General features: G+C 34.0%; 1 protein-coding gene across 1 annotated transcript in view; it reads left to right on the top strand.

Moving 5' to 3' along the window:
- The window catches only part of LOC114343985 (cAMP-dependent protein kinase catalytic subunit 3), a 314,216-nt gene that overhangs the window by 218,596 nt on the left and 74,849 nt on the right, over positions 1–20,771 (top strand). Inside the window, exon 3 of the mRNA XM_028294844.2 lies at positions 12,722–12,890. Within this exon, the coding sequence (XP_028150645.1) occupies positions 12,722–12,890 (169 nt within the window). The remainder of the gene's footprint in view (positions 1–12,721; positions 12,891–20,771) is intronic.

Below are 20,771 nucleotides of genomic sequence, written 5' to 3'. Positions count from 1 at the left end.
GTGCGTTGTATGACAGAGATAGCGAATGTTCGATTTGGAAAATATCACCACGGACGTGGTGTCCATTTTTTCGAATCCTGAAAAAACCAATGAATATTTTTAAAAAATTTAAACGCAGAATGAAAGACTAAATTATTATCGATGGCCGAAAGTCCCTTAAAATAAATAAAAAGTTTCTTTTGAATGAGATATTTGAAATTAAAAATCACACTACATTTTCTCTTAGTTTTTCACCCCTGTAATTTATTAAAATAAACATTATAGAAGTTCTCAGGGACTTTCTGCCCTCTGTAAGAACGTAATCTTTCATTCTGCGTTTAAATTTTTCAAAAATACTTATTAGTTTTCTTAGAATTCTAAAAAAATGAATCCCCATTTAAATAGCATTGCAGCCGAAAATACTTACCCATCCCCTTAAGATATGCCATTAATATTGTACCTGCATGAATCAGCAAAACATCCAATGAATATTTTTCAAAATTCAAACCATTTATCAGGTTAATAAATTCCCAACACAGTAGACGTGGTGGTTTATAAAGTGAATTGTAATGACTGCAATTCCAAATATATTGGACAAATACATGTATATAGACGAATTATTGCACATAAAAACAGTATAAGAAATAATAATCCAAATGCTACATTCCTAGCTAATTCCTTTTCGGAGTTAAACCAATTGTTTGATATTAAAAATACATATACAAATTTTAGAAGGAAAAAGGCTACAACGAAAGAAATTGAGAATACTAGAACATATACCCTATAGTTCATAGTCCCATAATAGTCAATCACCTTGCAATTTTCACATCTTTAGCCGCTTTAAAAAGGAGTTAAAAGGTAATCGTTGTCAGTCGGACGAAGAGTACAAAATTCTATCAAATAATTCTTCGAGCAATAGCCAAAAGGATTCATTCAGCAGGGTTTAAAATCGTTTTGTGAAAAAATGAGATATGTGGCTTAATTGTAGCGGTAACTATTTTTAGACATATGTAGAATTGTAAATATTTTATCTTAAATTTCAAGTCTCCTGTATATAATTTTTATTAATTATTATTACGAGCACGAAATAAGAGTCTCACACATATGTACCTACGTCGTAGGCCCAGATGGTTGGAACGGATTGGGATTCCAAAGCCCAGCCGCAGCCGGTGCGAACTACTTTTAACTTTGAATCTTTAAGACATAAGAATAACATTCGCCACTATGTAGACCAATTTTTATTATTATTATAATAATAAAAGATGTGAAAATTGCAAGTGGTGAGCAAAGGTGATTGACTATTATGGGACTATGAACTATAGGGTATATGTTCTAGTATTCTCAATTTCTTTCGTTGTAGCCTTTTTCCTTCTAAAATTTATTGCAGTAAAATTTTAATAGTTTCGGATTTAAGCATGAAGATGGGAAGAAAGGAGACGGTTCTGGTTAGTGTGGGAATCAATACAAATACAGTTAGTCGATTATAACATCAGGACCTCGACGGACGTGTTATTTGGAATAATCGAAAAAGACGGACTTAGAGACGCTTTAAGACGGGTATTATGACAAGCCGGTTATAATATTCATTAGACGCAATTATTTCCAAATACATTTCTTTTTGTAAGAACACGTAAAATTTTGGTCGCAATTACATAAACACTTTTACATTTCGTCAACTTAATAGTATCTAAAATTTAATTGTCTATTTTATTAATTAAAACTGTTAAGACTCATACGGACTTTTATTACGATTGTATTTAAAGAATCCTACATATATTTGGTAACAAATTGTTTCTGGGCCAAAGATGAGTTGCAATTGAATAAGGCTCATACATAGAAATTATTAAAAACATACTGATAAGCTTTATTACAGCAAATTAAACATGCTTGTTTTCAAGCGTTGGTTATCGTCGTATTAACAAGCTGATGAAATGTTTCTCGGTCGACAGCTATATGAAACAATTCCTCAACCGTTCGACCTGTCCATTGTCTAATGTTAAGCAGCCAGGACAGTTGTTTTCTTCCAACCCAGCGTTTTCCTTCGATTTTGTCCTGAATGATCAACCGGAGCAAGCGATATTTAGGTCATTTCATTATATGATCGAAGTATTGAATCTTTTTCATTTTTATGACTTTGATCAATTCTCGCTCTTTGTGCATGGTCTCCAGCACACGATCGTTGGATATGTGTGCTGTCCACGGGATTCTGATCATGCAACGGTAACACCACAACTCGAACGCTTCTAATTTGTTGAGATTCTTCATTTTTGTTGTCCAAGTTTCACATCTATAAAACAAAACGGACCAGAGCTAGCACTTCGATACTCTTAGACGTGTGGTCAATGACAAACTTCTACTGCACAATACAGAAAGCCAGCTAATAAAGCTTTTTCGTGCAAGTGCTATTCTGGCCGAAATTTCCTAATCACTTTCAACCCTGCAGTCAATCCAGCGACCCAGATATCTAAAGCGAGCACCACACTTGTGGCGAAGTTACTTCGGCAAAGTTGGCCGAAGTCGAAGTACCCGTCACTACACACTCGTTCTACTTCGCGAGGAACACATTCACGCCGGGCGATAAGGACTTCGTTCCTTTGACTTAATCGCAATACCGCCACCGAATGGAAGTAGACCGAGGCGCAGCGAAGTAGCACAAGGTTACTGTCTACATTCTCGTACTTGCTCAACTTCGATCGACTTCGCCGAGAGTGTGGTACACACATAATGTTGCAACCTTTCCAGGATTTTGTTATCTAGTTTTAGTACTGAGTCTTCGATATTAATTTTTCCGACCACATCCATTTTGTTTTCTTTGCGTTGATTGTTAAGCCCTTTGCAATACATTCGTTGTTTACAGCGTTCAGCAGAGTTTCAAGGTTCTGAAAGGTTTAAAATTAAACATACATTTAAATAATTAACAAAAGAAATAGTTAACAAAGTATATTTTTTAGTATAGGTATCTGCGGGGCAGATCAATAGATCTGAATCACTAGCCGGATTAGGAACGAAACACCTCTACTCAACCATCAAACGGGTTAAAAATAGTGTGAACATGAAAATACGATACCTACACGTTTTATTAGATGATTTACAAACACTTGAAAGCGCTTTTCAGTTTGTCAGAGAAATATTGTTCTAAGGATGTTCCAAAGTGAAACATGACGCAACTATAATTGATTCTAATTTTTTTGGCTGAGCTTCCAGATACACCGTTTTCCAAATTTAATTTTATTTTAAATGTTTGGTGATTCTACTATATTCATTCAGTTTAAGCAGCTATTTCTAATTCTTTAAATAATTACTCTGCTGTTCTGTTGCCTATCCTTATCTATTGCTCCATTGAACGCCATTATTCATAAATGCTTTGGCAACACAGTTTTTCACAATACTATATACGACGCCGACGTCTGCCAATGTGTTGAGATCTTTTTAATGGTATTAGATTTTCTATTTTTTCGCTATGTTATCTTTTTATGATAGGGGAGGAAGGTATGGTAAATGTGCAGTCACTCAAGCGTTATGGGGACCTATTGGGTTGTGAAAAGTAGGTCCTAAAACCAAAAAAAGTTAAATAAAGTTTTACATTTTAGTGGGGACTTTCCATTTTTAATTTAATTTTCCATTTCCAACAATCGTTTTCTTAGATTATAGCTCCATCTATCCATAATTCGAAAAAATGTCTCAAATAAAAGTTACTTATTTTTACGTAAGCAATCCAAATCTGCAATAAAAAAGGAGGCTCCCATTTAAGATTTTAAAGTAACCCCCACCCCACCTCCGTGGGGAGTCGTGTTTGGTACCATTCGATAGATTTTTCAAAAATATTGAATAAGTGTATTTTTCAGTTTTTCGATCTGATGTTCATTTTGCGAAATATCGCGGGATTCCTATTTAAAATATTAAATTTATACCCCACCCCTCTCCGTGGGAAGTCGTGTTTGGTATCGTTCGATAGATTTTTGAAAAATATTTAGCACGTATTTTTTAGTTTTTCGATATGTCATTCATTTCGCGAAGTATTCGCTTTTTTGTTGTGAAAGTTTGGGACTCACCCATTTCCTTACGCCCCGCTCTTATCGTCAGATTTTTTAAATATACAATGTAGGTCTGGATCCCGCGTATGAAAAAAAAGTTGATTAATAGCAAGCTGAAAATTTGTTAATAGCTTAAGGGTTTCTAGTCGGACAAACTTTGATATATGGGAACACTGGAACAGGGGAAGTTTTAATTGTGGAACAGGTTAAAAATTTGGAACGGACAGACCACGAAAACGGCACATGTATTTTGTTCGACAGAACAGACTTAACCTCTTCGAACAGAGATTAAACTCTCATGCAAAAATCAGACTGCTATTTATTACCAAATGGGCGTTTTAATGAGTGGAATATGTAGAATATGTCAAATGACAGGAATTATGACAGGTGATAAATAGTAGCAGTCTGATTTTTGCATGAGAGTTTAATCTCTGTTCGTAGAGTTTAAGTCTGTTCTGTCGGACAAAATAAATGTGCCGTTTTCGTGGTGTGACCGTTCCAAATTTTTAACCTGTTCCGCAATTAAAACTGCCCCTGTTCCAGTGTTCCCATATATCAAAGTTTATCCGACTAGACACCCTTAAGCTATTAACAAATTTTCAGCTTGCTATTAATTAACTTTTTTTTCATATGCGGGATCCAGACCTAATGTTTTGCATGTACTTAACTTACCTTACCTTAATCTAATAATTTCGAGTTTATCTAAGGATATATTTTTTTCGGCCCCCCTTAACGGACGCCCCTGCATTAGGAGCCAATATATTATTATGGTAGATAGGTCTGGATCCCGCGTATGAAAAAAAAGTTGATTAATAACAAGCTGAAAATTTATTAATAGCTTAAGGGTGTCTAATCGGATAAACTTTGATATATGGGAACACTGGAACAGGGGCAGTTTTAATTGTGGAACAGGTTAAAAATTTGGAACGGTCACACCACGAAAACGGCACATTTATTTTGTCCGACAGAACAGACTTAAACTCTCCGAACAGAGATTAAACTCTCATGCAAAAATCAGACTGCTATTTATCACCTGTCATAATTCCTGTCATTTAACATATTCTACATGTTCCACTCATTAAAACGCCCATTTGGTGATAAATAGCAGTCTGATTTTTGCATGAGAGTTTAATCTCTGTTCGAAGAGTTTAAGTCTGCTCTGTCGGACAAAATGAATGTGCCGTTTTCGAGGTGTGACCGTTCCAAATTTTTAACCTGTTCCACAATTAAAACTTCCCCTGTTCCAGTGTTCCCATTTATTAAAGTTTGTCCGACTAGACACCCTTAAGCTATTAACAAATTTTCAGCTTGCTATTAATCAACTTTTTTTTAATACGCGGGATCCAGACCTAAGAGGTACATTTTCTTGGTACAAGGTGTCTTCCATGTAATAATCTGACGCGTTCGAGTAACTGCAAAAATCCCCACTTGGGCTTCCATACCATTAATTATGATTGTATTTATATTGTATGTATAATGTATATGTATTAAATTATGGTTTCTTCTCCTATCGGAGGTTAATTATGATCATAACTATCATTTCTTTATTTGAAGCTGCTTTTAAGAAGTGTGAGCTGCAATTAGTGGTCTCGAATGTTTCTCAGCTAGAAAATCTTCCTTCGGCTAAGTTTTACTTTCCTTTGACCTTTCCTTGCACGATAAGTTTTAGCATTTCATACTTCTCACCTATAGTAATGTCCTAGGCATTTCAGTTTCGTCACTTTAATTGTTTTATTGACTTTTTTTTTCTAATCGTCTCATTACTTCTACATTAGTAACTTTTTGAATCCACGATATTTTGAGCATCCATTTATAGCACCACGCCTCAAATACTTCTAACTTCTTTATTTGGTCTATCGTTAATGTCCAGCTTTCCATCTCATGCATCAAAGTAGAACATTCTAACGCTCTTATTCTCAATGTTATATTAAGATCACGATTAGTGAGAATCTTCTGCATCTTGCGTAATCTTATTTATCTACTTTGTTCTTTTTTTTTTCATTTGTTTTCATTTCTCTATAGCTGTATAACAGCTATAGAGAATAGCTGTATAAAATTTACTGTTATAAAAGGCATTTAAGCTAAATGTTGTGTACACTTTATTTTTTCTTTAAATTCTTGCAATTATTCTGAATAATTTTACGTAAATTTGAAAATAAAGAACTTCAACATCTGATTAATAGGATTACCACAACGTGTGATGAATATGGACTTAAGCTAAACACCGCAAAGACCAAGGTGATGGTTGTCAGTAAGACGCCAATACAACCGGAAGTAGTAACAGCTTATGGTGAACAATTAGAGTTGTAATCTAAATGAGAACTGGGACATGAGCAAAGAAATTAGAAGACGTATAAAGAAGGCCAGAGCTGCATTCTTTAAAATAAAGAAACTTTTATGTGGAAACAACATTACTTTGAACCTTAAAATTAGATTAGTAAGATGTTATATGTGTTCTCTACTCTTTTGTACGGTGTCGAAGGTTGGACTTTAACAGATACTCTTCTCAAGAAACGGGAAGCCTTTGAAATCTGGATATACCGGAGAATCCTACAAATAAGTTGGGGTGATAGAGTTCGTAACGAAGTTGTTTTGCACCGGATGGCAAAAATTACGAAAGTCGTCAGAACAGTTAAAAATCGAAAACTTGAATATTTTGGGCATGTTATGCGACACCCAGAGAGATATAAAATACGCCATGTAATAATACAAGGCAAGGTAGACGGAAGAAGAGGGCCAGGTCGAAGAAGAACGTCATGGCTTAAAAATCTGAGAGAATGGTCTAACAGATCCTCTGCATCCCTTTTCCGAGCTGCCGTCAACAAAATTACTATAGCCAATTTGATAGCCAACGCTCGATAATCGAGCACGGCACATGAAGAAGAGATTCTGAATAATTTTACGTAAATTTTACTGTTTTCTATAAAGTTGTTCAATAGTTGCACCTATCAGAAGAAAGAATATTATCTACATATTCCAGACCTCAATAATTCTTAAGTGTTTTATGCCTGGTTGCACCAATAAATCTTAAGCTCCAGCTTAGCCCAGCTCAGCTTATAGATAGGGGCTTTAACTCTCACTTAGCTGTTTAAGTGTTGTTAGAAGTTTAAGATGCAATCCACTGTGGTAAGCTGAAAATTGATCTAAGACTCAATGGTGCAACGCGCATGTTTCGTAAGCTGAGCCTTAGATCTGTTGGTGCAACCAGGCATTATTCTTTTTTTGACACACCTAATTTTAAATAAAGAAGGGCTAACAACGGAGTATTTTGACCATTTATGTCAAGTGTATTTAATCTAGGTTTCCCATGGTTGCCTATATATTTTTAAAATAGCTAGTATCTCTGAACGTTTTTATTTCATATCCCTCTTTTTCGATGCTCCCAATAGGCTATTGATTATATTCAAAATAAGTTAGCTAAAAGGAACTACAACGTTAACGGGGTTTTATTATTTCATATGGTCAATGGACATCTATGTATGAAAAAACCGCGGAGTGCTACCATTTAATGGGGTGCGTTTTTGAGAAATGGATGAATTAGTCCCTGGGCACATGTTACATTAGGGTGAGTTCTATGCACTTTTGGTACAAACATAACTACATAAAAATTGCTCCTGGTTAAATTTCCTATCTAAATATCACTTTTTAAAGTCAACGGTACTTTTTTTTACAAAAATATATTCAAAAGAAAAAACACAAAGAAACCCAAAAGAAAGAAATTTTGTTTTTTGTCCCATAACTTTTGTCCACGAGCATATAGGTATAGACATTGCTTTACAGAAAAAAAAACCTACATATTTCTTCTTTAAATAATGTTTAGTAGAGGTAATCAGGATTTATAGTTTTGGAAATATGTTTTTTCAAAGTTCGCCACTCACAGCAATTTTGGGCAATTTTCCTTTTTATTTCGCAAATTTAGTTCTGTAACTTTTTTCTACATAACTTTAGGTATATGCAATAGTACACGTAATAGGAATAGAAATTAATTACCTTTAAAATGGTGTACTATATAATGTACGACTTTTTTTTAAGAGATTATGGTTTTTCGAGGTTTTATACTTTTAACGATTTTTTATAATATAATATAAAAATAAAATAATATTACTATGTAATATAATATTATAGTATATATAATGTAATATTGTATTATATATTATATATTCTATAATAACTAATTAAAAATATTATTTTTTACATTTTTTACGATTATTTCTGAAATTTCTCATTATAACTTTTTTTTCTTGTACATGAATGTACTATATATTGCTCAATAAAGAGGGCTTACTTTCTGTTCTTTAAAATGGTGTATCATCTATATTTAAATAATGGAAACCGAGTGATTCTTTAATATTTTCTTTACCTGTATTATTTAAAATTATTTCTTTTACAAAAATTAGATAACCATTAGTCTTAGAAAACATCACTTTAGTTAAAATTATTTAAACGTTGATATTTAAAAATTTTTCAAAATCACAGTCCATCTCTTCGTTAGCATTAGCTTCAATATCTTCCTCTGACACCTCAGTTATCTTAGAGCTTAGAGTTCCCACAATTAGTACTCATGCACATGCACCCTTTGCAGAATAGTGAACAGCTAATTCCTATCTTCCTACAACCCCAGTTTTTTGTACATCCTTTGGTACATTTACATGCTATTTTTTCAAGCAAAGCTTGTGGTGCAGGAGCTTTGACAGTAAATATTGGAATTAATCCATATTTTGAAGTTTGCCCGGCCGAGTCAAGTGGATCCAAAGTATTACCTATAAAAAACAAAATTCAGTCATAGCACACAATCACATAAAAGGAATTTAAAAAATAATCCTAAAATCAAAAATCGTTGCAAGTACTTATTACATTTTGAAAAAGCATATCTTATTCAAAAATAATCCTAGAATTTTTATAATACACCATTTTAAAGTAAACAGAATTAGCTTTCTTTTTTATTATATAATATATACCTACCTAAATGTAGAAAAAAAAAAGTTATAATGGGAAATTTAAAAAATAATCGTAAAAAATATAAAAACTCGTTAAAAGTATAAAGTCTTGAAAAAGATAACCTCTTTAAAAGAAGTCGTACAACATTATGCAGTAGAACATTTTAAAGATAATTAATTTCTCTTCCTCTTACATGTACCATTGCATATGTCTAAAGCTACGTAGAAAAAAGTTACAGAACAATATTTGCGAAATAACAAGGAAAATTGTCCAAAATTGCTGTGAGTGGTGAACTTTGAAAAATCATATTTCGAAAACTGTAAATCCTAATGACCTCTTCCAAACATAATTTTAAAGAAAAAATATGTAAGTTTTTTTTCTGTAAAGCAATGTCTATACCTATATCTCCGTGGACAAAAGTTATGGGACAAAAAACAAAATTTCTTTCTTTTGGGTTTCTTTGTGCTTTTTCTTTTGAATATATTTCTGTAAAAAAAGTATCTTTGACTTTAAAAAGTTATATTTACATAGGAAATTTAACCAGGAACAATTTTTATGTAGACGTGTTTGTACCAAAAGTGCATAGAACTCACCCTAATGTAACCTGTGCCCATGGACTAATTCACCCATTTCTCAAAAACGCACCCCTTTAAATGGTAGCACTCCGCGGTTTTTTCATAAATGGAGATTCATTGACCATATGAAATAATAAAACCACGTTAACGTTGTAGTTCCTTTCTATAGTACATAATCAATAGCCTACAAATTGGTTTCCTGTTGCCAAGATATTATTTTTTAAGAATTCTAAAGATTCCCGAACATAATCTTTATTTCTCCAGTCTCCAATAAATTTCCACTTAGTACTACTGTGGTCTGTAAAACTACCAAATGATTTTACCTTTAATATTTTTAGTTAGATCTAAATTAGGTCTAGATCTTTAGATCTTTTTAGTTATCACTAACTTTTATTAATATCACATCTAATTATACAGGGTGATCAACTTCTGTGACAAAGCCCAATATATCTGGTATTATAAAATATATGAAAAAAGTTGTTAATAAAAGTTATAGACACCTTTATTGTACACATTTTAAAATTAGTGAGAAATATACAAGGTCCTCCATAACACGGTGCCAAACCAAAGTTAGGTTTTTTTAAATGGAACCCCCTGTATTTTATTTAAAATCTAGTTTCTCTACATTTTTTTGACTAGAAAGATGTAACACTTGTCTAGGGTTATACTGAGTGTTTCAAAGTTATGAGCACTTTTATCAAAAAATCATACTGATTTGATCGCCCTGTATGATTCTAACAGTAAAGTATAAACTTATTTTTTTACTGCTCTTGACTGTCATTATTAAAGTAGTTTTGCAACAACGTACAATTTTTTTATCACTACACAAATTGTATACAGGGTAAGTCAAAATGCAAATAAAAGATTTTCTTCATATTTTTAAATGGAACACCCTGTATTTTATATTACCATCGAAAAGTTCTTTCATTATACTTGCATATCTTTTAAATATTCCCTATACCTAAAGTTATTAGTTTTCGAGATATTTTAGTTGAATTTTTGATAACTCATAGATACGTTTATTACAGTAAATTAATTACCCTTAATATTAGAAACATCCAATGAGTTTGTTAATCATAATTAAAATTAAACTGAATTTCATTTTTTCTCCAATTTTATGGTAAATTCTATACAATAACGATAATTTTATATTTACTAACAAAATGATATTCATTTTCCGCGAAGAAATGGGAAATATAAATTGCTGCAAGTTCTTGTTTAAGGTGGCTTTGAAATAATTGACACAAGAACTGTCAGATGTAAGATTTTAATTATCTGTACGTATTTATTTTTGTTATTGATTATAATTGTTTGCCATATTGTTATAATTGTTACCTAACAATGAATTTTAGTCGTGAAGAAATGACAGACATGATATGGATTTTAGGAGAGTGTTTAAAAACTCATTAGTTGCCACAAGAATTTATAAGGAACGGTGTCCATAGCGTCAACAACAAATAAGAGAGCATTTGACAACTTATTAGACAAGTTTAATCGTACTGGTTCTGTTTATGAAGCAAAGGGAAAAACAAAAATCATTATTACGGATGAAAATGAATTAAATGTTTTACTGCCTGTTACAGAAAATCCTCATACAAGTATTCAAAATATTACAAGAGATCAAGATATAAGTTATGGATCTATCCAAAACATACTCAAGGAAAACAACATGCACCCATATCATATACAATTACATCAGGAACTTGTTGGGGATGATTTTGAACGAAGAGTACAATTTTGTCAATGGTCACAACAACAAATAGTTATACAGAGAGATTTTTTTCAGTTTGTTCTTTTTTTTTGGAGACGGGGCAACATTCCACAAAAATGGTAGTGTAAACAGACACAATTTTCATTATTATTCCACAACCAATCCGTACTGTGCTCAGATACATAGTCAAACGAGATGGTCCTTAAATGTTTGGGGTGGAATCATAGGCAATTTAGGTCCTTTTTTCTTTGAGGAATCGGTAAATGGTGAGGTTTATTTAAATTTTCTAGTGAATCATTTACCTATCTTTCTTAAAAATGTTCCATTAAACATGCGCCAACATATGTGGTACCTTCACGACGGAGCCCCTGCTCACCACAACGCACTTGTCAACGGTGAACTCGATGAGCTATTTCCTGAAAGATGGATAAGAAGAGATGGGCCAGTTTACTGGCCGCCCATATCACTAGAATTAAACGATGTTGACTTCTTTTTTTGGGGTTATATTAAAGACGTAGTGTATAGGACAAATAGTTGACGATATGAAAATAAGGATTCAAAACGCCTTTCAAAATGTCACACAACAAATGCTTACAAACATCAGTGTAGGTCTTTCGAAACTCGTTTCCAGGCTTGTGTAGACGTTATGGGAGGTCATTTTGAACACCTTTTATAACATAAGAAGTACGTTGAACATTTTTTTTATTTAATTTAGTTTTTTTAATAAATTTTAATAAATTAAAGTATTGTTATTAATAACTAAGTAATACATGTTGTTATCAACAATAAAACTAAAATATCTCGAAAATTAATAACTATAGGTATAGGGAATATTTAAAAGATATGTAAGTATAGTTATAGAACTTTTCGATAATAATATAAAACACAGGGTGTTCCATTTAAAATTATGAAAAAAATCTTGTATTTACATTTTGACTTACCCTGTATACAATTTGTGTAGTTATAAATAAATTGTACATTGTTGCAAAACTACTTCAATATTGACAGTCAAAAGCATTAAAAAAATAAGTTCATATTACACCAATAGAAACATACAGGGCGATCAAATCACTATGATTTTTTAATAAAAGTGCCCGTTACTTTGAAACACTCAGTATAACCCTAGACAAGTTTTATATCTCTAGAATCAGAAAAATGTAGAGAAACCAGATTTTGAATAAAATACAGGGTGTGCCATTTAAAAAAACATAACTTTGGTTTGGCACCGTGTTATGGAGGACCCTGTATATTTCTCACTAATTTTAAAATGTGTACATTAAATGTGTCTATAACTTTTATTAACAACTTTTATTCATATATTGTAAAATAACAAATGTATTGGACTTTGTCACAGAAGTTGATCACCCTGTATGGTGGTTTAATTCCATATGAAATAATATTTAACTATTTTGTAGAAAATATAACAGACTAAATAATTATCTGTAATCTTCAATCAAAATGTATAATATTTCGTTTTGTTTCAGGAACTGGAACCTTTGGTAGAGTTCTTCTATGCAAGAATAAAGAGACCGAGGAATATGGTGCCATGAAGGTATTGTGTCTTGCTGATGTTATAAGGCTGAAACAAGTGGAACATGTTAAAAATGAAAAGAGCATCCTAAAAGAAATTAGACATCCGTTTATAGTCAATTTGTAAGTATCAATTTTAAATAATAATCTCAAATTTTTAATCAGTGCTGATGTAGTTTGGATCATTATAATTACTTATATGCCATAGTAGTCCACTGAAATATTCTCAACTGCTCAAAATTGGCAAAGAAGACGAAAACCTTTTGCAAATATGTTTTCGACCCTCAGGAATCCGAATCTGAAACTAGTTTTGCGAGAAAATATCGGGAAATCCGGAAAAATCGTAAAATAGAGCTTTTCTGCAGTTTTCTTGAAAACTACAATAGCTAGTGGGAAAATAATCAAACCATCGTGTTTATTGGACGATTTTACATATAAATAGATGTGCTTTTTTGCGAGAAAATGCCGGGAAATCCGGAAAAATCGTAAAATAGAGATTTTTCGCAATTTTCTCGACAACTACAGTAGCTAGCGGAAAAATAATTAAACCATCGTGTTTATTGGACGATTTTACATAAAAATAGATGTGCGTTTTTGCGAGAAAATGCCGGGAAATCCGGAAAAATCGTAAAATAGAGATTTTCCGCAATTCTCTCGAAAACTACAGTAGCTAGCGGAAAAAATAATTAATCCATCGTGTTTATTGGACGATTTTACATAAGAATAGATGTTTACTAAAAAGTAAAAGTAATCCCAACGATAAGGAATTAAATTCTTGTGTAAAGTGGTAAAAACTTGTGTGATATCGAATATAAACAAAGCAGGTTTTACAGTAGGTGGAAACAAAACAATATAATATTATTGTGAATGGAGTATTTCTACAGGAAAATAAAGCTTATTAATAAACAGAATCAGCGGAAAGCAGAAAGCTTTATTATAATATAATTAATGTTATTATAAACAGATAACCAGGGCCGGATTTTTATTTTTACCTAGGAATAAAAGTGCTGGAAAATTAGTAATGGCCAGCGCGGGCGCGGGTGGGAATTTGAACTGTGAGTAGAGTTCTCCACGAAACTTCACCCGTGACGCATTGACTAATAACTCTAGCACGAAAAATAACTAGGAGTTAAGAACAATGAGTTCAGATAGCGAATTAGTTGATGAAATGAAAAGGAGAAAGGAAGAGGAGGAACATCCCAGCCAAAAATAAAAAAGAACAGCTATATCATCACAAAAAACAGGTGAAGAAAACATAAGCGAAATGGAACAAATGATGAAAATGATGAGAGAATTAGCAATGGATATAAAAGACATAAAAAAAGAACAATATAGATCTGGAGACGAAATCACACAACTAAAAAATGAAATTAAAGAACTGAAAGATCAACAAAGCGGCTACAAAGATGAAATAAAAAAGCTGCGAGAAACAAACGAAAACGCTATAAAACAAATAGGTCAATTAGAAAAAGAGATTAGTAAAGCAAATGAAAAAAATAGAGAAATTGGAAAATGAAAGAAAGAGGAAAAATGTAATAATCATCATCATCAATGGTGCTACAGCCCTATGAAAGAGCCTCCACCTTCCCAAGTCTATTACGCCAGTCAGTCCTATCCATTGCCAACCGTTGCCAGTTTGCTGCGCCTATTTTTCTCCCATCCTCATCTACGCCATCTTTCCATCTAAGTTTTGGCCTACCCCTATTTCTACTTCCCACCGGTTGTGACATAAGGATTCTTCTAGGAGGGTTGTTATGCTGTGATCTTGCTAGATGTCCTGCCCATCTTAGTCTTCCTATTCTTATAAGAGATACTACGTCTTAAAAAATGTAATAATACAAGGAATAAAAATTGATACAAATGATCAGAAAGTTTTACGAGGGGCTGTGGAGAATTTTATAGAAAAAGAGCTACAACTTTCAGTAGATGTAAATGGAGCACGGAAAATAGGAGAAAATACTGTCATAGTGGAACTTAACAGCGTGAAAAACAAAATAGAAGTAATGAAATATGTCAAAAGAAGATAGAATTATCCAGAAAGAAATTAGAAGCAAGGCTATGGTAGAGAGGCATAATGGAAAAAATGTAAAAATAGGATACCAGAAGCTAATCATTAATGGTGAAATATAGACATGGAATAGCAGTCAACAACAACTCATAAAAGAGAAAAATATACAACCAAAAAACTAGCAATACAACTAAAGCAGACTGAAATAACAGAAACGACATGGCAAAGTAAAGGTACACGGAATAGACAAAGTGTACAGATTATTAATGAAAAGAAGCCCGTAAACGAACATATATTAGTAGGAACACGGAATGTAAGAGGAACATAAGAAGAAGGAAAACTGAAACACCTAGTAGATGAATGCAAAAAATATAAATTCGAAATAGTAGCACTACAAGAAACGAAACAACTAGGCCAAAACTCAATGGAAATAAATGACTATTTATTTTTCAATAGCGGAGGGGAAAATAGAATGTTAGGCACAGGATTTGTAGTAAACAAAAAGCTGAAAGATCTAATCGTTGACTTTAAACCAATTTCAGAGAGAATATACATACTAAGAATAAGAGGAAAATACCAAAAAATAACATTTTTAAACATATATGCACCGATGTGGGGTGTAAGAATGTGTTATAGAGGTAGCACCTTTTATTGGAACGACCACATGAAACGTCATCGACGGGAGATTGTTTTTGATAACTGGTCCTCATAAGGCACTCAACTCTCACCACTCATGGCTCCACGTGCCACATCCCGGGCAACTGCATTGGTCTGCAGGCTAAACTAAGTGAGGGTAGCCAGACATGGTGATAGGTTGGATAGTGGCAGCTGGTTGTTACAAAACTGACCATGCGGCGAGAATTATAGCCACAGAAACGGCACATATACAGCGTTGCAGAATTCAAAGGGAAACCACTGCACTATTTTCCCAAGAGAATTTCTTCCCATAACGATGACAATTTCAGTAAGTGAAGATGGAATGTGTAGCAACCCGACTCACGCCATCTCGGTTCCGGTTCGGATGGTGTGAAATTTGCTACCGGCTGCCAAGGTGTGAGGGACCAGGCACCTGGCAGAAATTGTGAGACTGAATCCATATTTTCATTTAATTTAAGAAAATGTCAGCGAATTGGTACATGGAACGTCCAAGGACTGATCCAAAACCCAGGAAAGTTACACATAATTGAAAAAGAAATGGCAGACCACAATCTTTCAATACTGGGACTCTCTGAAACTCACTGGAGAGGTAAAGGGCATTTTAAAACAACTGCTGGCAACGTCGTCTATTTTTCAGGCCCAGATAACAAAAGTACAAATGAAGTCGCAATAATTGTACCCTCTAAACTTAACTACTGCGTAATTGGATATAATACTATTGATGGCAGGATAATATCCCTTAAAATGAGAATATCCACCAATACCCTACACCTTGTCTAGGTATACGCTCCTACAACAGCTGCACAAGAAGAAGACATCAACAGGTTCTATGGTCGTCTAGAAGAAACTGTTCGCGCTATTCACGCGAATATATGAAACGTGAACTCACCATAATTTTAGGAGATTTTAACGCCAAAGTGGGGTCATCTAATGAAAATATTGAAGGAGTGCTGGGCAAAAATGGATAGGACAGAGAAATGAGAATGGGGACCGTCTAGTGGAGTTCTGTGTAGAACAACATCTTGTAGATCAACATCATAGACCTAGAATGTAGAAACAACAAGGAATCAAATAGACTACATCCTAATAAGATCAAGATGGAAGTCGTCGGCCATCAACTGTAAAACATATCCTGGCGCAGACTGTGGAAGCGATCATCAACTCCTGGTATTGAACGTTCGACTTCGTTTTTAAAGTTCCCAAAAGAAGACCCCAGAGAAAAGTCATGTCTCCAAATCCATCAAAAATCAATGACTTCCAACACAACCTAGAAGAAGCCCTCTCTTTAGACCAAGTAGATAGTGAACCTGAAAGCATTTGGATTTATTTCAAAGATAAGGTAATCGAGGCTACAAAAGACTGTGAGACAGCGGTTTCCACTGGCCGTAAGCCACGGATATCCGATAATACGTGGACTGTTATTCATCGCAGAAAATAACACAAAGCTAGACACGGAACAAACGATGAATACAGAGAGTTATCGAAAGAAATCAAAAAACTGTGCCGTAAAGACAAAGCTGATTACATCTCTCAAATATGCAGAGAGATAGAGGAACATGGCTGTCGAAATGAACCGAGGGATTTATTCCAGAAGATCAAACTCCTTACCAGAGAATTTAAACCTCAAACGTGGTCTGTAATAGATAAGGAAGGTAATCTAAAGACTGATACTGACGAAATATTGGAAAAATGGCGAAACTACTGTGACGAGCTATATAAAAATAACGAGGTATCAGCAGAAAATCAGTGGCCCTCTAACTACCCTAGAAAACCTACTGTCTTACTCGCTGAAGTCAAAGATACAATTAAATCACTAAAGAGAAATAAATCCCCAGGCATTGATTCAATACCATGTGAAATACTACAGTTACTAGGTGACAAAGGACTACATATCATCCATTCTATCTGTGTCGCTGTTTGGAATTCAGGAAAATGGCCATCTGATTGCTACACCTCAATTTATATCCCGCTACACAAAAAAATATTCAAAATTATAGTGACAATCTTGGAACACGTTTTGGCTACCTGTTTATCCCTACTGTATTACCTTAAAACATTGTAATTTGCTAAACCAGTATATTTTACTCTACTACTACTCTACTAGCTACCTCATTTTCCACTGTTTCTAACGACTTGTTACAAAAAAGGAACTACTACCAGATGTGAAAACTACCGCACACTGTCACTAATAACACATGCTAGTAAAATCTTGTTGCATATCATCAAGAACAGATTAAAATCCTATCTACATTACCAAATACCTCAGGAGCAAGCGGGATTTGTAAAGGGTGAAGGTACAAGGGAACAAATCCTGAACCTGAGACAACTTATTGAAAAGTCTAGAGATTTTCAAGTACCTATGATTATGTGCTTCGTTGACTACCAAAAGGCATTTGATTGTGTAAGCTGGATAAATCTGTGGTCAATTTTAATAGAAATGGGCACACCAATGCACCTGATGACACTTATTAAAAATCTGTACCAGTCTAATATAGCGACATTACGACTAGATCAGAAGTTCTCAAACCAATTCAAGACCGAGAGAGGTGTTAGACAACGATGCGTGTTGTCACCTGACTTATTTAACATTTATGGTGAACATGTCATGAGGATGGTTTTAGAAGGATGGGCCTTTAGAAGGATAGGAAAATCTCCAACTTGAGATTTGCTGATGACACTACACTTATAGCAGCAAATGAGCAAGAAATGTTTGATCTTCTGCGAAGAGTTGAGCGCGAAAGCAATAAAGTTGGTCTGAAAATCAATAAAGCTAAGACAAAATAATGGTGGTCGACAGATTCGACACTATTCAACTGACTAACATGTTACAGGAATACCAGATAGTAAACACCTTTGTCTATCTCGGGTCTAGTATAACTAACGATGGCAACTGTGAAGCTGAAGTTCGGAGACGTATTGGTATGGCAAAAAATGCGATGAGTCGCCTAACTAAAGTTTGGAAAGACATATCTATTCTTAAAATATCAAGATCAGACTGGTGAATGCCCTTGTATTCTCAATATTTCTATACGGAGCAGAGACTTGGACTCTTCGCGCATGCGAGCGCCAAAAAATTGATGCCTTTGAGATGTGGTGCTGGAGAAGAATGCTGCGCATACCATAGACAGCTCATAGAACAAACGTTTCCATTCTAAACCAACTCAATATTAAAAAGGCTGTCCACAATATGTCTGCAACGAATTCTGCAATTCTTTGGTCACGTGGTTCGCAGAGGTGACGACAGTTTGGAGAGATTAATAGTCTCTGAAAACGTTCCGGGAAGAAGATCAAGAGGACGCTCACCAACTAGATGGTCCGATCAAATAAAGAATTCAGCTGGAAACTCATTCTGCGAAGCTCTTAGAGTAGCTGAAAATAGAGACCAATGGAGAAAGATTGTTAGGAATATTGGAAGAAATCACGATCTTCAGTAATGGGGAAACGATAAGAGAGAGAGAGAGAGAGAGATGCACCGACTGAAGAGAAAAACATAGAGATAAATGAAGACTTCTACAGTCAAATAGATACAGTATTCGAAAATATTCCCAAATACGATATAAAAATAGTACTAGGTGATGCTCATGCCAAAATAGGAAAAGAAGAAATATATACACCCACCATAGGAAAATAAAGTCTGCATGAAACAACGAATGAAAATGGTCACCTCTTAATAGATTTTGCAAAAGAAAGAAACATGATCGTTATGAGCACGTACTTTCAACACAAAAGAATATACCAAGGAACATGGAGATCACCACATGGGAAAACCATAAACCAAGTAGATCATGTGCTCGTCGAAAAAGACATGGAAAATGTATAAAGAACATAAGAACATATAGAGGACCAGATGCAGACACAGATCACTTTATGGTCAGAATACAACTGAAACAGGTTATACCAGTTCTTAGAAACCAACAGACAAAAAAGGTACAAAGTAACTAAACCTATTAGACTACTGTCAGAAGAAGAACAAAGTAAATATGAAAGACTAGTCACTAGAGAACTGGAAAATATTGCAGAAAATGGAAACATCGACCAAAAATGGACGCAAATAAAAGTATATATGACCAAAGTAGCGCAAGTCAGTAATAGAAATATAAAAGATGGATTCAAAGAATGGTTTGATAAGGAATGTAAAATAGAACTGGATGAAAGAAATAAGTTAAGACTCAAAATGATGCAAGTGAAAACACCAGAGATGGAGATAAAATACAAAGAACAAAGAAAACGAACTAAAAGAATCATAAGAGCAAAGAAAAGAAAGTACAACGAAGATAAATTGAAATGCATAGAGGAAAACTATAAAAATGAAGAAGTCAGAAACTTATATCAAGGAGTAAAAAAATGAGAAAAGGGGGTTCCAAAGAAAACCTGTACACTAAAAAAGCAAAAATGTAAGGAATTTAGTACGCGACGAAGTAATACTGAACAGATGGAGAGAATAGTAATTAAGACGTAGTATCTCTTATAAGAATAGGAAGACTAAGATGGGCAGGACATCTAGCAAGATCACAGCATAACAACCCTCCTAGAAGAATCCTTATGTCACAACCGGTGGGAAGTAGAAATAGGGGTAGGCCAAAACTTAGATGGAAAGATGACGTAGATGAGGATGGGAGAAAAATAGGCGCAGCAAACTGGCAACGGTTGGCAATGGATAGGACTGACTGGCGTAATAGACTTGGGACGGTCGAGGCTCTTTCATAGGGCTGTAGCATCATTGATGATGATGATTATTACATTTTTCCTCTTTCTTTCATTTTCCAATTTCTCTATTTTTTCATTTGCTTTACTAATTTCTTTTTCTAATTGACCTATTCGTTTTATAGCTTTTTCGTTTGTTTCTCGCAGCTTTTTTATTTCATCTTTGTAGCCGCTTTGTTGATCTTTCGGTTCTTTAATTTCATTCTTTAGTTGTGTGATTTCGTCTCCAGATCTATATTGTTCTTTTTTTATGTCTTTTATATCCATTGCTAATTCTCTCATCATTTTCATCACGTTCCTCCTATTCCCTTCTCCTTTTCATTTCATCAGCTAATTCGCTATCTGAACTCATTGTTCTTAATTCCTAGTTAGTTTTCGTGCTAGAGTTATTAGTCAATGCGTCACGGGTGAAGTTTCGTTTCTACTCACAGTTCAAATTCCCACCCGCGCCCGCGCTGGCCGTTACTAATTTTCCAGCACTTTTATTCCTAGGTAAAAATCAAAATCCGGCCCCGGTTATCTGTTTATAATAACATTAATTATATTATAATAAAGTTTTCTACTTTCAGCTGATTCTGTTTATTAATATGCTTTATTTTCCTGCAGAAATACACCATTCACAATAATATTATATT

The sequence above is a fragment of the Diabrotica virgifera genome, chromosome 2, assembly GCF_917563875.1.
Source record: "Diabrotica virgifera virgifera chromosome 2, PGI_DIABVI_V3a".
NCBI classification, from domain to species: Eukaryota; Metazoa; Arthropoda; class Insecta; order Coleoptera; family Chrysomelidae; genus Diabrotica; species Diabrotica virgifera.
Note: the sequence above shows the minus strand (reverse complement) of the source record. Positions and strands in the feature narration are given on the sequence as shown.